General features: G+C 39.6%; 2 protein-coding genes across 2 annotated transcripts; one reads left to right on the top strand and one right to left on the bottom strand.

The window, feature by feature from the left end:
* Positions 1-48: 48 nt before the first annotated feature.
* LOC139718837 (soluble calcium-activated nucleotidase 1-like) lies at positions 49-9,296 on the bottom strand. The gene is made up of 3 exons (XM_071630300.1): positions 8,503-9,296; positions 5,199-5,402; positions 49-3,925 (listed from the first exon to the last, which is right to left on the bottom strand). The coding sequence occupies exons 1-3, from the start codon at positions 9,131-9,133 to the stop codon at positions 3,555-3,557; spliced, it is 1,206 nt and encodes a 401-aa protein (XP_071486401.1). The 5' UTR covers positions 9,134-9,296; the 3' UTR covers positions 49-3,554.
* Positions 9,297-9,818: 522 nt separating this feature from the next.
* Positions 9,819-16,779, top strand: LOC139718836 (transcription elongation factor, mitochondrial-like). The gene is made up of 5 exons (XM_071630299.1): positions 9,819-9,938; positions 11,874-12,190; positions 12,849-12,960; positions 14,021-14,170; positions 15,660-16,779. The coding sequence occupies exons 1-5, from the start codon at positions 9,885-9,887 to the stop codon at positions 16,101-16,103; spliced, it is 1,077 nt and encodes a 358-aa protein (XP_071486400.1). The 5' UTR covers positions 9,819-9,884; the 3' UTR covers positions 16,104-16,779.
* The last annotated feature ends 539 nt before the right edge of the window (positions 16,780-17,318 follow it).

Below are 17,318 nucleotides of genomic sequence, written 5' to 3'. Positions count from 1 at the left end.
GCGTGTAAATCAATGAGATGTACACAATACTTTCAATAAGTTGTTCTGCACTTTTATTCTCAGTACTTTCTTTGTGTGTGTCACAATGTGCGCTTGGTGTGTGTTATAAAACAGTACATACCAGGTAGTCATGCACATGCTTTGCTCTGAAACTATGTACAGTGTATGTTCCACAGTATGTACTCTTAATGGCCTGCACACGCACACATAGTTAGTAAACATATTCAACACAGGCCACATGTATGCAAAATAAATCATGCATATTTATTGTAATTACACAGGAACTGCATGATAACAAGGACATATATACACACCAAGACAATACCTTGTTATATCAGGCTTTTCTCTATATCAGGGTACGAAAAAAAAAAGAAAAAGAAATACACAAATTTGGGACCTGCAAAATCACCTTATTATCAGAGGGCTTTGTTATATCCTACTGCCTCTTTATAATGAGGTTAAACTGTACTATTCACTGTATTAGCACTGTGCATAGTAAAACACTACTTCTGGACATGTAATGTGTGAACTTCACACGCAGGAATGTTCAAATACAATACAGTGTACCCATGACTAACCAACTGAGAAAGATGCAATACACAAGAGACATCATTCAAAATTGTCGGGGCCATTGCACACTGCTGTGCTGATATGTTGGAATGGTGATTAGCTTTACTATTGTCCCATTTGATGAATTCTTAGGCTAGTTTCATAAAGAATCAAAGCCAGCTCCATGACTGGTTTTAACCAAATGGACATCTATCAGTGAGTCAAGTCAAACTACTGATATATTGCCCAAATATGGTACAGTATCTCAAATGTCATGAATTTTTAGGAGAGTGAAAAAAAAAATTGCAAAATAAAACTCATTTTGGTGTCAAATAATGCAGAAACAATGTTTTAGATTACTTTAATATCTGTTATGGTTTTTAACTCAAATCAGTATTTTCTATACTCAAAATTGAGTTGGAGGTTCTTGAATACAACAGACTAATTGGGAAACAAGGTTTGTCACCCTAGGGACATTATGGCATGTGCCATAATGCTTAAATATCACCAAAACAATCAGACAGTCTACACTGTGGTGTATGTACCGGCATGTGTTCATTTGTGACAAAGATTTACTTTACTTTTGTTGATACAGTTTGTTTTAATAAACTTGTAATTCATCAATGCAAATGTGATTAATATCTAATCACAGGGCTAGCCTAGGTTCAGAATACATGTATGTGATAAATAATAGGAATTCATGATGTCATGTACACTTGCACTATTGCCTCTGGAGTATACAATTGTATCTACAGCTGTAATTCATGTAATGCATCTGCTTCTACAGAATTGCATGGTTGGTTTTGCCACATATCAAACAGAAATAATTCTTAACAAAATCAAGGAAATAAAAAAAAGAACAAAGGAGAAAATATATCGTAAAATCATTGCACCTCAATGATAGCTTTGAGGCACTTTCTCTTTTTTTTTTTCTTATATGATGATTTATAAAACTACAGACCATGTACCTCTATGTAAAATGATACACATTTATTGCCCACAGGCTATTGAACCTAGCTATGTTATGCCCTGCGAGTGAACTGTTAAGTTATAAATGCAATGTAGGACCCTACATAGGTTAGTAAACTGGACTGCTGTTAGGGGAATGACAAGTACAGGTACAGCTATATAACAAAATAAAATACACAACACACAAATCAAGCAGTTTACCAAAATGATAAATGGTATGCAGTAACAACTATGATGTGCTTCGTACTTTGCGATCACACAATGTCTACTTAATTGAAAGACTCAAATATCTATGATAATTTTATGTACAAGAATAGAAAATTTCGTCGTGCGCATGGCAGATTGTCATTACAGTGTGGGAGTGCACATGGCAGATTGTCGTTAGGGTGTGGGAGTGCGCATAGGGTTAACAACATTCTGCCATGCGCACGGAAGTGCGCTAACAACAATCTGCCATGCGCACGGAAGTGCGCTAACAACAATCTGCCATACGCGTGACGATTTATGATACTGAAGTAATTTTGTCAGACCATTCTGTCTTCAGCTCTATTGTACATAGATAATACAAGTATGTCAATATTGATTGAATGAAACGCATTTATGAACATCTATCATGCGGTTTGTTACAAATTACAAACACAATTTATATATTCCCATAATTAAAAAATTAAGATTGAAACTGCTGTCTATAGTACCAAAACTGTCACTCAACAATTTTGTGCAAAAATATGTTGCCCTATTTTTATTATCTTCTATTTATTCTAATGCACACAGTAGTGAGGTTTCCTCATGCTTGCTTTATACATAGCAGACACATTTTTTTTTCTTACTATGGCACTACTTGTTTGATTACAAGCAATGGATGTAAGCAATGCTCGTGCACCTCTTATAGAAGACTAATCAACAGTAATTCACTGTTAGTATTCTGTATTAGTATTGCCATTTATATGCTAGGAGAGATATAGTGAGAAATAATTATCCCTTCTTCACTGTTGTTGGAATAATATCCAGTACAAACCTGTTGATAGTGACCACTCAGAAGGACATAGTGTATAAGTAGTGGCCTTTATAAACAAGTGCTAATTTAACTTTGTCATGTACCACTAGCATCTATGACAGATGTCACATAAAAATTTACCTCACACATCTAAACATAAGACAAGGTAGTACGACATACAAGTTAGACATCAGAAAGACAAGTTTTGCTGTTGTTGTTTTCTCTTTCCTTCTCTAAGATCCTTCTCGGCAACAATTTGATTTGCTTTATGACAAAGAAAGGCTCTTGTGTGAAATGTGGAAACTCCGACAGAAAGAAAAGTAATCAATTTCTGGTACAATGCACATACAAACTGTAGTACACATAGACAGGAGTCAACCTACAGACTGCAGCCCATAAACGCAACAAACATTGTCCATGACAGACAAAGTACATTGTAGGTGACCGATGCTGGCAATCGTGCAAGATCTTAAACAAACAAAAAAGTTATCACAATAAAGCAGGTGGCCACTATAAACAGGTGCCTGTTTCAAGACAAGTTTGACTGCATTTCATTCTCCATTTCCTAAGCTGTCCACATCAGCTGCATTTGCACAATTTGCACAGAGTCAAATGGCATGTTGTGAATGAGGGAAGATAACAGTGGTTGAAGACTTGCATGCACACTTAGTTATATGTTAAAAAGTCGGTTATGAAATACTTTATACACTACTTTACAGCACTATGTCATAAAAAGCAAGCCCAAGAGTATACTACGAAATTAGCATATCTTAAGATCTTGCAAAATCCACTCACACGAAATGCACACATTCATCTTTGATCCATGTTTAAACAGGCCATCTATATTTGTTAAAGTAGAGGTATGGACATGGTATGACTCATTATGGATCTTAGGACTGTTGGTTGTACCAACATACTTGACCATTAACATTACACATAATCACAGCAGAATTAATTTCATCAGGTAGAAAAAAAATTAAATTAAAAGAATTTTCCCATCCTATACTAAGGAGGGGTTTATTACCCCCATGTGATGATACTATACAAATTCAATTCCCTCGTATTTGATTTCGGCAAACTTTATGTCTGGCATCAAGATCTTGCCATCTATACTGAATGCTGTAATGTAAGTGGCTATTTTTCCCGCATCCTCCTCAGTCTTAAGGGCGACAATTACTTGATCGTTTGTCCCTGGAATGAACTTGAATGAGGAGAAGCCACGGATGTTGTTCAGCGAGCCAATCTTGTTGTAGCGGACATCGGTGAAGTCCTCGTTGCACGTGAAGAGAATGTTTGTCGCGCGGTGCTCGTCCGCCGTCTCGTCATACTTTTCGGTGCTTGCCCGACGCGGAAGAAAGAACCACCGCTTGTGAACGCTGCTCCACACTCCAGACTCATGAATCATATACCCTAGAAGAATCAAACGAAAGCATACAAAAATATCAGCAATATTTCATGACACTGCAGGCAACTGGCTACCTACTTACTTTTATTCATCCTAACATGATACCCTAAAAGAAGCAAATTCATATGAGACAATCAATCATGCCCAAGTTGAATCTATTTGGACTGAAGAAAAAGCTTTAACTTAGAGAAAATTCAACTTTTGAGGGATTGAAATCAATAGAATATAAAGAGGACTTGGCAAGACCTTTGACTCAGGCAATTATTCAACTTCTTCATGCAAGTATGACTTAAGCAAGGACTAATTTGCCAGCTCTTCCAATTTGCACCAAATCTGTCAAAGTGAATGAACGCAATCACAAGAAAAGAAGCCAAATTATAGCTGAGAGTTTACAATGAAGTCACAGGTGCAGAGATGGAATATCTCCTCAAAATCTTTAAAAAGTTACAAGTTTTTCACAGAGCCCTTGGATCAAAAAGCTTTATCAGAAAAATACACACTCTGTCTACTTCAAAATGCAGTTTCAATTCTCTTGCTTAAATTATCTTCGCAGATACTGTAAAAGTGGTTTCTTTCGCAGTGGTTTTATTTTCACGCTTTGAGGTTGAACCACGAATTTAACATCACACGAAAATGTTTTGAAAAGTCACGCAAAATTAACTACGCAAGGAAATGTTTTGAACTCGCCGCTTGTTCAACGCACATGCACACACGAAGATTCCGCGCATTGAGTGTATTGATGGTCAACACATGCACAGCAATACTGCGCAATGTAGGTACAAGCATGTTATAAAGTACTCGAGAGACGGGATTTCAGGTAAGCCTGCATTTAATTTTAATTTCTATAAAAGAATAATTGGATTATAGTTTGGGTTTTCATGTACAAAATAAAACAGTTTTTGCCAACTGTGAATTCACAGTCGGCACCAATGGAAACCGCGAAAGTATCTGTACGCGAAAGAAACCACTTTTACAGTAATTGGCACCTGGCAGCTACAGCATGAGACTATGAGTGGGACTTTTGAAAATGCCGCTGAATGTCAAAGAAACTGATTTGCTGACACAAAGTTTCTATGTTCTCTTCCTTCTTATTTTACTCAAATTGCATCTGATCATTGCTTATGCAATTATTTCACTGGCTTTTATTCAACATATGATAATAGGAGGACCACATTCTCTCTCACAAATATTAGAATGACTGAAACACACATTCCCTATGATGCAAAAAAAAAAAAAAAAAACAACAACAACAACAACAACAACAACAAACAATCTTACCTGGATATGGATAACCAGCTGTATTCCTCATGGCGTTGTAGTTGCCGACCCAATTCAGGTGATGCACGGCACCGAGATGGTTGACCACCTTCACATATTGAGGATTGAGATTCTGGAGCTCTCCGGTTGTTGTGGTCCACTCCTTCCCCAGCCCTCCAACGTAGAGGTGCTGGTCTTTGACAGCCATCCACTCTCCCTTGAACCCTGGGTCAAGGGTGAAAGGTGACATCAGAGGAAGTTGCAAGAAAAAAAAAAAGGTCATTCATTCAGCACATAATCATCTGTACCGGTACATATAAAATAGTAGCCAAAATTGGTTTTAAAAATACTAGGGGGGAAGGAGGAGGTCTTTACGAAAGTGCACACGGATGCATTTCAAATGACAACTTGTGTGGTGAGCCTATCATCACATTCCATCTAAAGTAAAATGATACACCTCGATTTCACAACCTGTCTCACTGATTTTTCTTTTCTTTTATCCTCATCACAAAGAAGAGATATCTTGGTACACGGTAACTGAATGTCATGGAAGTAGCACAAGTGAGAATGCTGCAATGTCAACTATGGGTACACCATTACGAAAGAAACTCTTTTAAATGTGACTGTATTAACGCACATGCTACAGGTTTGAAATCTGGCTTGGCTAATCTACTGCCTCCTTTGTCGAGCTGGGGATGTCCAAAACAAAGGGGTGTTGGCAGGTGAGGCAAGGTCAATGTTTAGAGCAGTGAGTGCTGAACGAGTTTGGCACAAACCCCATGGACCTCAGCCAGTGGTTAATTGTCACTGATATACAAAATTCATATGATGGTACTAAGAGATAATAATTGTCAGAGCATTATGAGCAACCCCCCCCCCCAAAAAAAAAAAGAAGAAAACCAACCAACAACAAACACTAAAAATACAGACTTCTGAAAGCACCATCCATTGCATCAGTGAGCTGGGGCTTCATGCACAGTTTATATTCTGTAAGTGTAACACAATCAATCTGGCTCCTCTCCAGAAAATATATCAAATGTCATTGAAAGGTCCTTCACACATTACATCACTTACAAAGGAAAAGTTGGACAAACTACAAGTAGTTGTTCAACAAGAGTGAATTCATGGATACGATTCACATCCATATTTTCAGATCAGAATTCTTGAGCAGCACATGTTATTTTACAGTATGTTTTTTTTTTTTGTTGTTAATGGGCCCCATATTACTCATGGGAAAGTTGATGTGGAAGTCTAAAATATACAATGAGATCTTTGCCTCCTTAAGAAAAAAAAATCAAAGTTTGGGAAAAAGATATTTTAAAGGATCATTTTTACATACAAGTGTGTATCATCCCCCCTCCCCCCCCCCCCAAAAAAAAAAAAGCAGATATGTATTTTGACTGAACTGGAAAAAAAACATGGGCATAAGCATTCTTATTTGGGAAAGTTTTTGCTATGCTCCCCTCCCAAATTTAATATTTTGCCATACACCACTCTAAGATATCCTTCCCTTGGCTTTTAAAAGATGCACACAGGCGTGTACACACATTCGTTCTTGTTTTCATGACTTTCAGTGCAGTGCACATATATCAACTTCAAGTGCTGTGAAACTTTGGCAAAAAAAAAAAAAAAAATCATTGGGCCTATTATTGTTACAATCATATCATCACCTTGATTGTCAGTATTTTTAATCAGTTAAAGGGATGGTATAGTATTGGTGCTGGAGATGATAAATTTGGCTTTTAACTTGTTGGGAGATACCAAGAGACCACTTATGACATAATACAGAGCATACCATTCTAAGATTAAGAAGAATTCAAAGTTTATTTGATGAAAATTGGTTTGGAATGACTGCAACATCCAAAACCAAACTAAATCAAAGTGATCCCAATAAAAGGTGGGCCCCACCTTTTATTAGTACGATTGCTCTCTTTTATATCTCAGCCATTTCAAAACCAATTTCCAAAAAGGCAAAATACTAGTACTTAGCAGGGGCCGCAGAAGGGTGGGGGGGGGGGGGGGGCGGGGGGGGGGGGGGGGGCTGCAGCCCCCCCACACTTTTTGATCATGGGCAGCCCCCCCCCCCCACTTTTTGATCGTGAAAAAAAGAAATAAAAAGAAAGAAAGGGGAAAAATCGGGGGAAAAGTCACACTACCCGAATTTCCCACAAAAAGTGTGCTTCAGATCACTTAATCTTGATTTCAAAAACACAAAAGCTCCGTACAGTGGGAGGGGGCATCCCCCTCCCCTTCTACCTCATTAGACTTTGTACATACACACACATGATGAACACGCGGAATAAGAGCTAAATGTCGTGATTTTGACATTAACACTTTCCTGAAAAAAGTCCAAATTATTTCCATAGATATTTTTTTTGGGGGGGGGGGGGGGGTGGGGGAGCTAGAAAAATATCCAAGTACCGGGTATTGCACTAAAAGTTTGCACCAGATTGCTGAATTTCAGGTCTGAAAATGTAAAATCACCTTCGTGTGGGAGGAGAAATATCCCTTTTGTATCCTATATGACCTATACACCCTCGTGAGCATTCCTTTTCTGTTTGATTGCTTAACAGACAACGTTCATGAAATTAATTGTAACAATAAATCAATACAAGAGGTTTATGCTACCACTTTATAGGCAAATTGTTCAATAATAATCCCCATCAAAATATCCTGCTACCTTAAACAAGTGGGGCCGTTTCAAGTCGATCAAAGACGGAAAAACATGCAGCAAATTGCACCATTTACAACATAAAAATGCAAAAAATTTTCATCGTGGGAGGGGGAACACCCCCCTCCCACGCCCTCGCCCCCGTTCCCTCCTCTTGCTCGGGCTCGGTCGCTTTGCTCCCTCGCATAGTAACCACCGCCCCTCCCAATATCACAAGATCATTATCCAGACTACGCCCGGTGCATCTAAGCGGGGGGTTTAAGTCGATAAAAGATGCAAAAAGATGCAGCAAATTGCACCATTTACAACATCAAAATGCAAAAAGTTTTTCCCGTGGAGGGGGAACATCCCCCTCCCCCTCGCATAGTAACCACCGCCCTCCCAAGATCACAAGATCATTATCCAGGCTACGCCGGTGCTTGCCATCCAATGGTAACTACCATGGCAACAATACTCAACAGCCAATCAAAATCAAGAATTAAATGGAAGTTACCATTGGATGGAAGTTATCATTGGATGGCAAAGTTATCATAATTGTAACTTTTATGAAACGGGCCCCTAGAAGTTAGGTCTCAACCAAAACTAAAACAATCCCTTTAAACAATCATAGAAACTTTCCCAGTTTGTGACTTGATTGAGAAAATATATTTGCACCTTTTGTATTCTTGCCATCTCCGTCAGCAAGAATTGTCCACGGGTACACCTTGTCCCCGGCCACTTCGTAGATGATTCCCGTGCGGTCGTCCACAGTGTACAGCTTCCCATTGAAAGTAACCAACTCCGAGAGTTCCATGCCCCGCCCACCTTGGGAGAGCTGAGACTTCAACTTCACAGGAGTCTCCTCCAAGTCTACCGTTATCTTGTCTCCATATGAGCTGATGGACAGCGTTCCTCTTCTGAGGTAGCTGAGCCACTGGTTTGCTTTGTCTGGATCTTTGTTGGTGGTGTCTGGGTCCGATATGACGGCAATTTTGTATTTTCTGCCATCGACTGTTCTCTCGACCGCAGAAATAGGGTAAGTTGAATTGTACACCAGCGCTGCTGGAGCGGCTTGGAATGGAAGATGGTTGTCCATATGATATGACGCCTGTGAACTTGGAAGAAGCAGATAGACTAGAAACAACAACATGATTACTACAAGGAGAACTGCAAATTTCGGTCGAATAAATGATGTCATGAAGCGTGTCCAAGGAGGAGAGGGAGCGCCTGCTGACTTGCTACCTGATGAGGAGCGTGAATCGAAGACCGGTGTTCTCACGTAGCTAGCGCTGCTGGCATTCGGCATGCTGTGCTGTGCCTGTGCCGCTGCTGAGAGGTCGAGTTTCTGAACAAATCTCTCGAAATCAGAACTCAGTGGATATTGCACACGTGAAGGCAGATATGCCGGTAGTGTGCAAAGATATGTAATCTGGCTTGAACTTCGCAGGGCAAAGGTTACTGGGGACGGATAAAGCTATCTCGGTCAGATCCTGCCACGGTCCACGAACTGTTTTCTTATGCTATGGTCTTGTACATCGTAACACCACTACGCACTGCATGCATGCAATATCAACGAAGGTCGACTACGTGTACGTGTCCATGTGTACCTTTCGGCTTTGCAAGGTATTAGACTGATTTTAGTATGATCTTTATTTACTGTATTTAAAATATGTTTTATCTTCCATAAAAATGTACTCAAAATAATACTAATATTATTAATATATGATTTTATTCTAATTAAAGACAAAAAATTCATTGTACGCTTGATTATATGGATTTTTATTCTTTGTTGCTAAATCACTTACTAAAGAACGTTTAGCACAAGCCATTGTAATTAAAGGGACACACTGTGCAAGTGCAGTAGTGCAAACACCTGCATGCATGCGGCGCTAGCGCTACCACTGGGCGCTGCGTGGGCGCTACCCACCCGCAGTCGCCCGCGCGGCGCGGCGCTACAAGCAAAGTATGTTGCGACCATTAAATGCGCGACCGATACGGGTGTTTCTCTGTAATAGGCTGTGCGAAGCGAAGCTTGTCTCGTCTAACACGATGTCGACATGATGTCTCTCGCTCGGACACGTTTTCTCCAATGCTGGCCAAAGATTGCATGGGTGAGATTTGGATGGAAATGGAGACAATGAGAAGAGAAAAGCTCAGTAAATAAACCATAACGCATCGGCGGAGCGGAGGCCGAGGGGAGTCAAGCTGGAGTCAGGCTGCATCGTCCTTTAGACCCACTAACTTAAATCCATGTAACGTTAGAGAGTTGTCTAGGTCCGTTAGGATTGTATTAACTAGCTGCGACCAACCCGTACGCAGGAGCGCCCCGGGGTCAACTCAGGATTGTATTTGTAATGTAGGGACGGGAAACGTGGACACGTAACAATAAGGATTCCCTACACTAAAAGTCTAGAGCTGGTCACTATATGCACTAGAAACATGTCTTCTACTAGATCTAGATATCTATGAAATATAAGATTCTAACGTTACTACATACTAGACTAGTCTAGCTAGTTAGTTGAAATAATTTATTACAGGAAAATTGAGCAAAGAAAATAGGATTCCATCGCCATCGGGATTCGAACCTGAGACCTCCGGAGCTAGCCCGGTGCTCTACCAACTGAGCTATAGAAAGCCCTAGTTCAATGTTCGTCCCAGAATTTAAGAAACCCTAAATCTCAATGCTCGAATGGTTGGAAGCTATATAGCAGTGTGTTTGTGTGTGACACACACGTACACACTTGAACCTGGCATAAACCCGAGGGATAATTCAACTTGGGGATAAATGCGAGGGATCACCGAAGTGATGCAGCTTTTTGAGTATGTAACAAAGGCAAACAGAAAAATTGACCAGAATGAATATTATTTATTTGACAGGAAAATTGAGCAAAGAAAATGGGATTCCATCGGGATTCGAACCCGAGACTTCCGGAGCTAGCTAGTTGAAATTATGGCTGCCTATTAAATATCTGGCTTTGTATTTACCTTTTTGCTTTATCAGTTGCTGTTTGTATTTGTGAAATTGTAATCCACATGCACGAAATCTGCATTGCCAATAGCCCGACGTCCCTGTTCGCCAGCACGGCTTGTGTACAGCGACAGGGCTGTGTATACATGTAGTTACATTGCCAAATGCCATTGAGCATTGGCATTGCTACTATCTAGACTGCGACCAAGGGAGGTGATTTAGAGAAGAAGTGGATTCTCTTCTCTTCTACTTTGTGCAAATTTATGCATAGGCTCTAGCGTTCCACTGGTTTTTATGCTCTATGCCAGACTATACTCCAAGCGGCTAGCCGCTGTTCTAATGGTTTTGATATGCAGACCAAATAAGAGGTTCTTGACTTTAACAATGTTAACCTGTTTTATTTCAGAGAAAATGTTGAAATCCTGCGTGTGGAGCTTTTTTTTTTCGGTGAATGTTACAGAACCAATCAGGATTTCAGTTTTTCTTCATATCTTCTTATCAATACCTCTGGACTGACGAAGGAGATAGAATAATATCGCATTATTAAAAAGTGAGCAGTTTCCCATTTTGCGCATATTCATGAATACATTACACGGATTAAGTATTTGGCTAATCATTTCCTTGTGTTTAATAGCATTTTACAAGTAAAGAAGTACATTTTTTTTCCGAATTTTTGAGTTCATGTATTCTCAAGTAGGACATATTCTCAAGTAGATATTCAAAAGGAAAAGCAGAATCTCTTTACCTTGGTGTGACAGGCTGACATCTGATGTGACCTTCACTTATTTGAAGATTTTCATCATTTTCAAAAGAAATTTTGAGAGTACATCCTGTGTTTCTGTATGATTTACATGTTCCTACAAATGTACAATATTGTAACCTACAGTGATGCTCTTTCAGAGCAAGACAGAGTTGACAAGGAGAAATGGATGTTTAGTCGTGGTAAAATGATGAATTTTTTAATTGGAAGTTCAGCTTTTTAAAAAGTTAATTAGGCCTGTACAACCATGATAGACCACTTGAGATATGGAGAGTCTGATAACTTACAAGTATTAATCTTCTACTCTACATCTTAAAGTCCCAGAGCCAGCCATGTTCCCTGTGCAGCACAGGCATGTTCACACCAACCTCGTCTCCAGAAGCAGCAACCTCATCGCCAGTGGCAACATCCCCAGAGACTCGCTGCTCCTCTGGAAGCGATGCAACTGGTTTGGCCAGCTCAGAAGAAAATGACACCGCTGCCCTCCTGGGTCTGTTGAACACGTTGCCCGAGTCGGAACTGAGGATGCTCAAGTTTGTGAGCAGCAAGACGGCGGAGGGGATAGTGCTGCACAGAGAGAAGCACGGATTATTTGAGAAGCTGGACGACATCCTGCTTATTCCTGGCATTGGAAGGTGAGTGAATTTTTTATAAAGTTTGTACAAGAACAGTAATCACTTCATAATGGTCTTTGATTATGAGAATGATGATACTATTACTATTAGGGATGATGATTCTGCTACTACTGCTACATCCAGATTTAGCTTACATTTATAGGATCTGATGGTAGCATGTATACAGTGGACTCCCGTTATAATGAAGTCCACGGGACCAGCAGTTTTCTTTCGTTATATCAAAATTTTGTTATAACCGAACAAATAAACAATAAAAAGCATAGAGCCAATTATGTTGCAGCCTGAATTTTTCCTTCATTGTAACTAAAATTTCATGATAACTGTGTTTTAATGGCGTGCACTGTAATATGAGTCCTCATTCAAAGCTTATTAATGTTTATAAGATCATGATATTTTATTTTCTAGCACTGGTAGTGACCTATGAGGTGTGTGTCGACAGCTGTTTCTCATCCTGTGATGCCAGCATATCAATGTGCAGTAATGTAAGAGGTGGTGGAAAAAAAAAAATTGGTTGTTTGCATTATAATCTTACGACAAATTACATGTACATTGTGCATGTATGTGTGCACCTGTGACAAAATTACTTTCTTGCAGTCTTGCTGTACCACAGTGTCTCTGTGAGTCGCACCTCTTGCGTTACTTTTTCTATCTTGTGCAGGAGAACACTAGACAATCTGAGGAAGGATCTTTCTAGAGGGGTTCAACAGAGGACCACTAGAATTGAAACACAAGGCACCAATCACCTAAGCTTGACAAGGGAAAGACTCCAGGTACCGTGTATTCCTCATGTTATACCATTAAGAAAAATCTGTAAAGCTTGTGTAAATGTGCCACCCAATTAACAAACTATGTATGTACATGTACAACATGTACATGTATGTGATGTAATAAAGAGTAGGTGTGTGGTGTTTGTTTGTTCAGGTATGGTTCTTCACCCCCCCCCCCCCCCCAAAAAAAAAAAAGAAGAAAAAAAGTGAAATAACGGAAATAACATAAGGAGGAGAGAACAAAAACATACATGTACAAGTTGTACTGATCATACCTTGGAATGGGGCTTAAAGTTTATCATACTTTGATTATACTTATTCTGATCATTTGACAAATTAGTAGTCTGTACATTAAGTTTAATGGGCCAGAACTTAGTTCTGTGGGAATATAATCATTGGTAAAATGTGTGATGAAAATAAATTTATATCAATATTGATAGAAATGATTATTTAAAAAGGTAGGTAGTCTCTAAGAGCATGTTTCTACTGAGAGCACCTCGCATCACCGCGAATTTTCATCACTCAGTAGAAACACGCTCTCAGGCACACATCCAAAGAATTGTGTACTGCCATGGGGGATTTTCATCCAGTTCCATTCTTACATGTACACTCGATTACACACTGATGGCAGCTAGAATATGTTTGCCTGACAGTCATGAATCCATATTGGTTGTGACAGTAAGAGTTTATTCTTTTATACAGCCCTATTTTTGCTGTGTTCCAGTTCTCAGAGCTCTTGCCAACATATTGCTTCATTGGTCACTGGAATCAAACCTGCAGTAGTGTAACTCCACCTTACGGGTGCAGTATTCCACCCAGGCTGCCATACTGAGCCCACATGTGCTAAATGCAAGACATAGATTTTCAACTTCCATGGTGATCGTGCTTTCATCAAATGCTCTTTTGCAGAGAGGAGTATTGTTGGTAAAATGTCTTGTGTAGAACAAACTATCTTGAATTTAGGGCCAAAATCAAGCTCTGGACCTCCTTATTGAAAACATACTGTGAACTTCTGTTTCTATGACGCAGCCACAGTTTATCTTTGCTCACCTTCATCTTGCAGAACTTACAAGACATAACTGCCATTGATGTGGGACTAAAGCACGTAGCCTGGTCACACATGGACCGACAGAGATGGGTCCACCAGTGGCGCTTCCAGCCAATTGAGGGGATTTCACCTGGCAAGTGGGACCCACTCAATTACCTTAGACTAGTAAGTTTCCTTTGCCTTGTAGGCCTACATTGTTACCAGAACACTAGTCTTGTTGTGGCTTGATGGTTCCAGGGATCTTGTGCACATGATTTTGTTTTACCCGTTTAGGACGGTTTGATTTTGCTACGAGCATTTCCCATAGACACCTGCCCGAGTATCGGACTCATCCTCAATGGGTTAAACGAAATTTATTCCAATGAGATAATTTTATGAAGGAACCCTTTGTGAAAGCTGTTTTGGAGTAAAGCTCACATATTATTGAAGGGGGGAGGGGGCATAATTATACCCAGTCAGAGCACTATTCACTCCCTTAGAGATGATTTGTTTGTTAGTTGCCCTTATACAGTGCACTCCCGTTACAACGAACACGGTTATAACGAAATTTCGTTATAACGAAGTAAATCTTCTGGTCCCAAAATTATCACCATTAAAGTCTATGGTACAAAATTCGCTTATAACGAACACGGTTATAGCGAAATTTCCGTTATAACGAAATCTTTTCCGAGCGCCACAGACAAAGAAAAACAAAAGAAATGTGCTCCGTTATAACGAAATGCGAATTGCTTTCGAAAATACGGAGCGAAACAAGCATTTATAGCGTCTCTGCATTGGTGAACGCTTCACATCACTGTGTGTGTTTGCTCCTTGTGTCACACACAGTTTCTGAGGGGAACTTGCGTTTATTATTGTAATACAGTTATCCCATCACATTTCACATAGCTTTCGAGTGTATGATGAGTATTCAGCAAACAGAATATGATATACGTACGTGGTTTCCTTGTTTTCGTTATATATTGTATTTGTTCGGTTTATAACGAAATTTCGTTACATAACGAAAGAAAACTGCCGGTCCCGAGCATTCCGTTATAACGGGAGTGCACTTTATCCTTACATATATATTGATCAGTTTGGAGCAAAATGTGACATTTGTATACTCTTTCATGACTTTTTGTGAGACATCTTGGTTTATGGCAGCAGATAAGATTTGATTGTATGATGTCAAATGTTGCATTTGTATTTTTTAATTTGTTGTTTAGATTTAGAATGCAAGAGTGTAAGGTAATGCATATATTGGCTTGCTATAACAGGTCTGTGATAATGTACTTGAAGACTAATGCAGTGGTGTGATTTTTTTTTAATGGGATTTAACCACATAACATGTAATTTTGGCAACAGTCATGCACACATACACATGTACATGAACAATGAGGGGTGCACACCTGCTGAAGTTTGTGTTCTAAAAAGACTCAAGTTTTGTTTTGTTTTTGTTTTGTTTTTTCATATAGGGAGAAGGTAAATTAGTAGCAATGCACAAAGGAGCCTGCTTTACAAATGCTGTACTCTTTGGATTTGCAATCTTAGTCCAATAAAATATGATGTACATTAAGTGCACTGCATGTCTGTTGCACAGTACGATACAGTAATTGATGGCACATTTCATTGCATTATGCATACACATCTATCTTGATGCACTTATCATACCCCTCAGGTATCCAGCCTCATTGACGAGATGCCTCATACTGACCTGTACGTCCTGGAGCACAAGTCTTTCACCTCCCTAAACAAGGGCACCTTCCAGACCATGCTCTTCATCCGTTGCCTGGAGACGATGTTCTACACCAGTCTTAACAGCAACATCCACGAATCGGGAGAGGTGCGAGCCATCTCCCTTCCGCAGAACGCCGTCGGAAAGCACTTCGGTCTCCTCGTCGGCAGCCAGCGCAAGAGTGGCCAGAATCTTGTCAGGACGTTACTGAGCGAGGGGACCGAGCGCAGAAATGCTTGGTTCCCCGTCAGGATTATGTACGAAAATGCCCTCACCTTTGAGGAATCCAGCAAGTACGAAAGGGAGCATCTCGCAAACTGTCTCCTGAGAGCCATCGCTTTCTACGATATCTACGTGGACTCAAAGCCTGGATTTAAGTTGAAATGATTTCTACCAAACCTCTATCTCTCAAAATTCATAACTGAATACTCATGATGCAGCTTTCATGCATGGATTGCTCAGAGTAAGCCATAACCAAAGGCCTGATGATGCACCAGCAGTGGATGCAAATGCAATTTGATTTATATTGATGGGTTCTTGGTTGTACTTTGCAAAAGCTTAGACTGATATTTCTGATTTTTTTTAAAATCAAGATCAACCACTTTTTACTATCTTTTCTAGCATTGTGATAAACCTTGCCAAGATGTAATGATGGTCGCGCTACATCTGTAGGATGCAGGAAATTATTCTAAAGAATATTTTCACGGTGCACTATGTATGATATACATATCAAACCTGACAAAGACTAGTGATATAAAGAGAAATCAGCTTGCATTTGCAGAATAATGGGTAGTAAAGCAGTTATTACTCAACTGATTTCCAGGTTCTATTTTGATCAAAACATTAAAATTGTTATGAATGTGTGTGACTTTCATCACGTTTATAATATACTTGCCTCCGGATTGGGTTATTCCATATGGGTGCACAGCAGATTGCTTCGTCACTTTACATTCTGAAATAATATGCAAATGTCTTGTACACCTTGTGCAATGTAAATTACACAAAAAAAAAAACAACAACAACAAAAAAAAACAAGTGACCCAGAAATATCTGTTAGGCAATATAGTGGACTCTCGTTATAGAGAAGACTGGTACCAAACCTGTGTAACAACATGATTTTTTTTGTCTCTTTGCCCTTGAGTTCAATTTTTTTTTTTTTTTTTCAAACCGTGTCATAAAGTGAAATTTACAAAGTGATGTCACTGGTTCCAAAGAGCTCTTCCCTCCACCCCCCCCTTTTTTTTTTTGGGGGGGGGGGGAGGAGGTGGGTAATGAGAGTCCATTGTATGTGTGTGTGTGTGTGTGTGTATATCTTTGTATTTTTTTTAGAGAGAGAAAAAGAAGAGATAATGTTATGTTAGTTGTAAATGGAGATGCAATGTATAAAGAAGAGACAAATCCCACCCCTAGTAAGGAATCTTTAAAGATCTTCTCTAGAACCAGAAGTGATAGAGCTATAAATGTAATATCATGAGTTAGTACATTAATGACTGTAGTTCCAAGTTTGTTCATTGCAGATCCAGTGGTGCCCCCCCCCCCCCCCCCCCCCCCCCCTTGGAGTCATTGGGGGGTGAGGGGGATCCAAATGCAGGCCTAAATTGT

Source organism: Diadema antillarum, unplaced genomic scaffold (assembly GCF_040938485.1).
Source record: "Diadema antillarum isolate AM-2024a unplaced genomic scaffold, OU_Dant_1.0 scf00000100, whole genome shotgun sequence".
Lineage (NCBI taxonomy): Eukaryota > Metazoa > Echinodermata > Echinoidea > Diadematoida > Diadematidae > Diadema > Diadema antillarum.
This window is presented reverse-complemented; position numbering and strand designations above follow the sequence as displayed.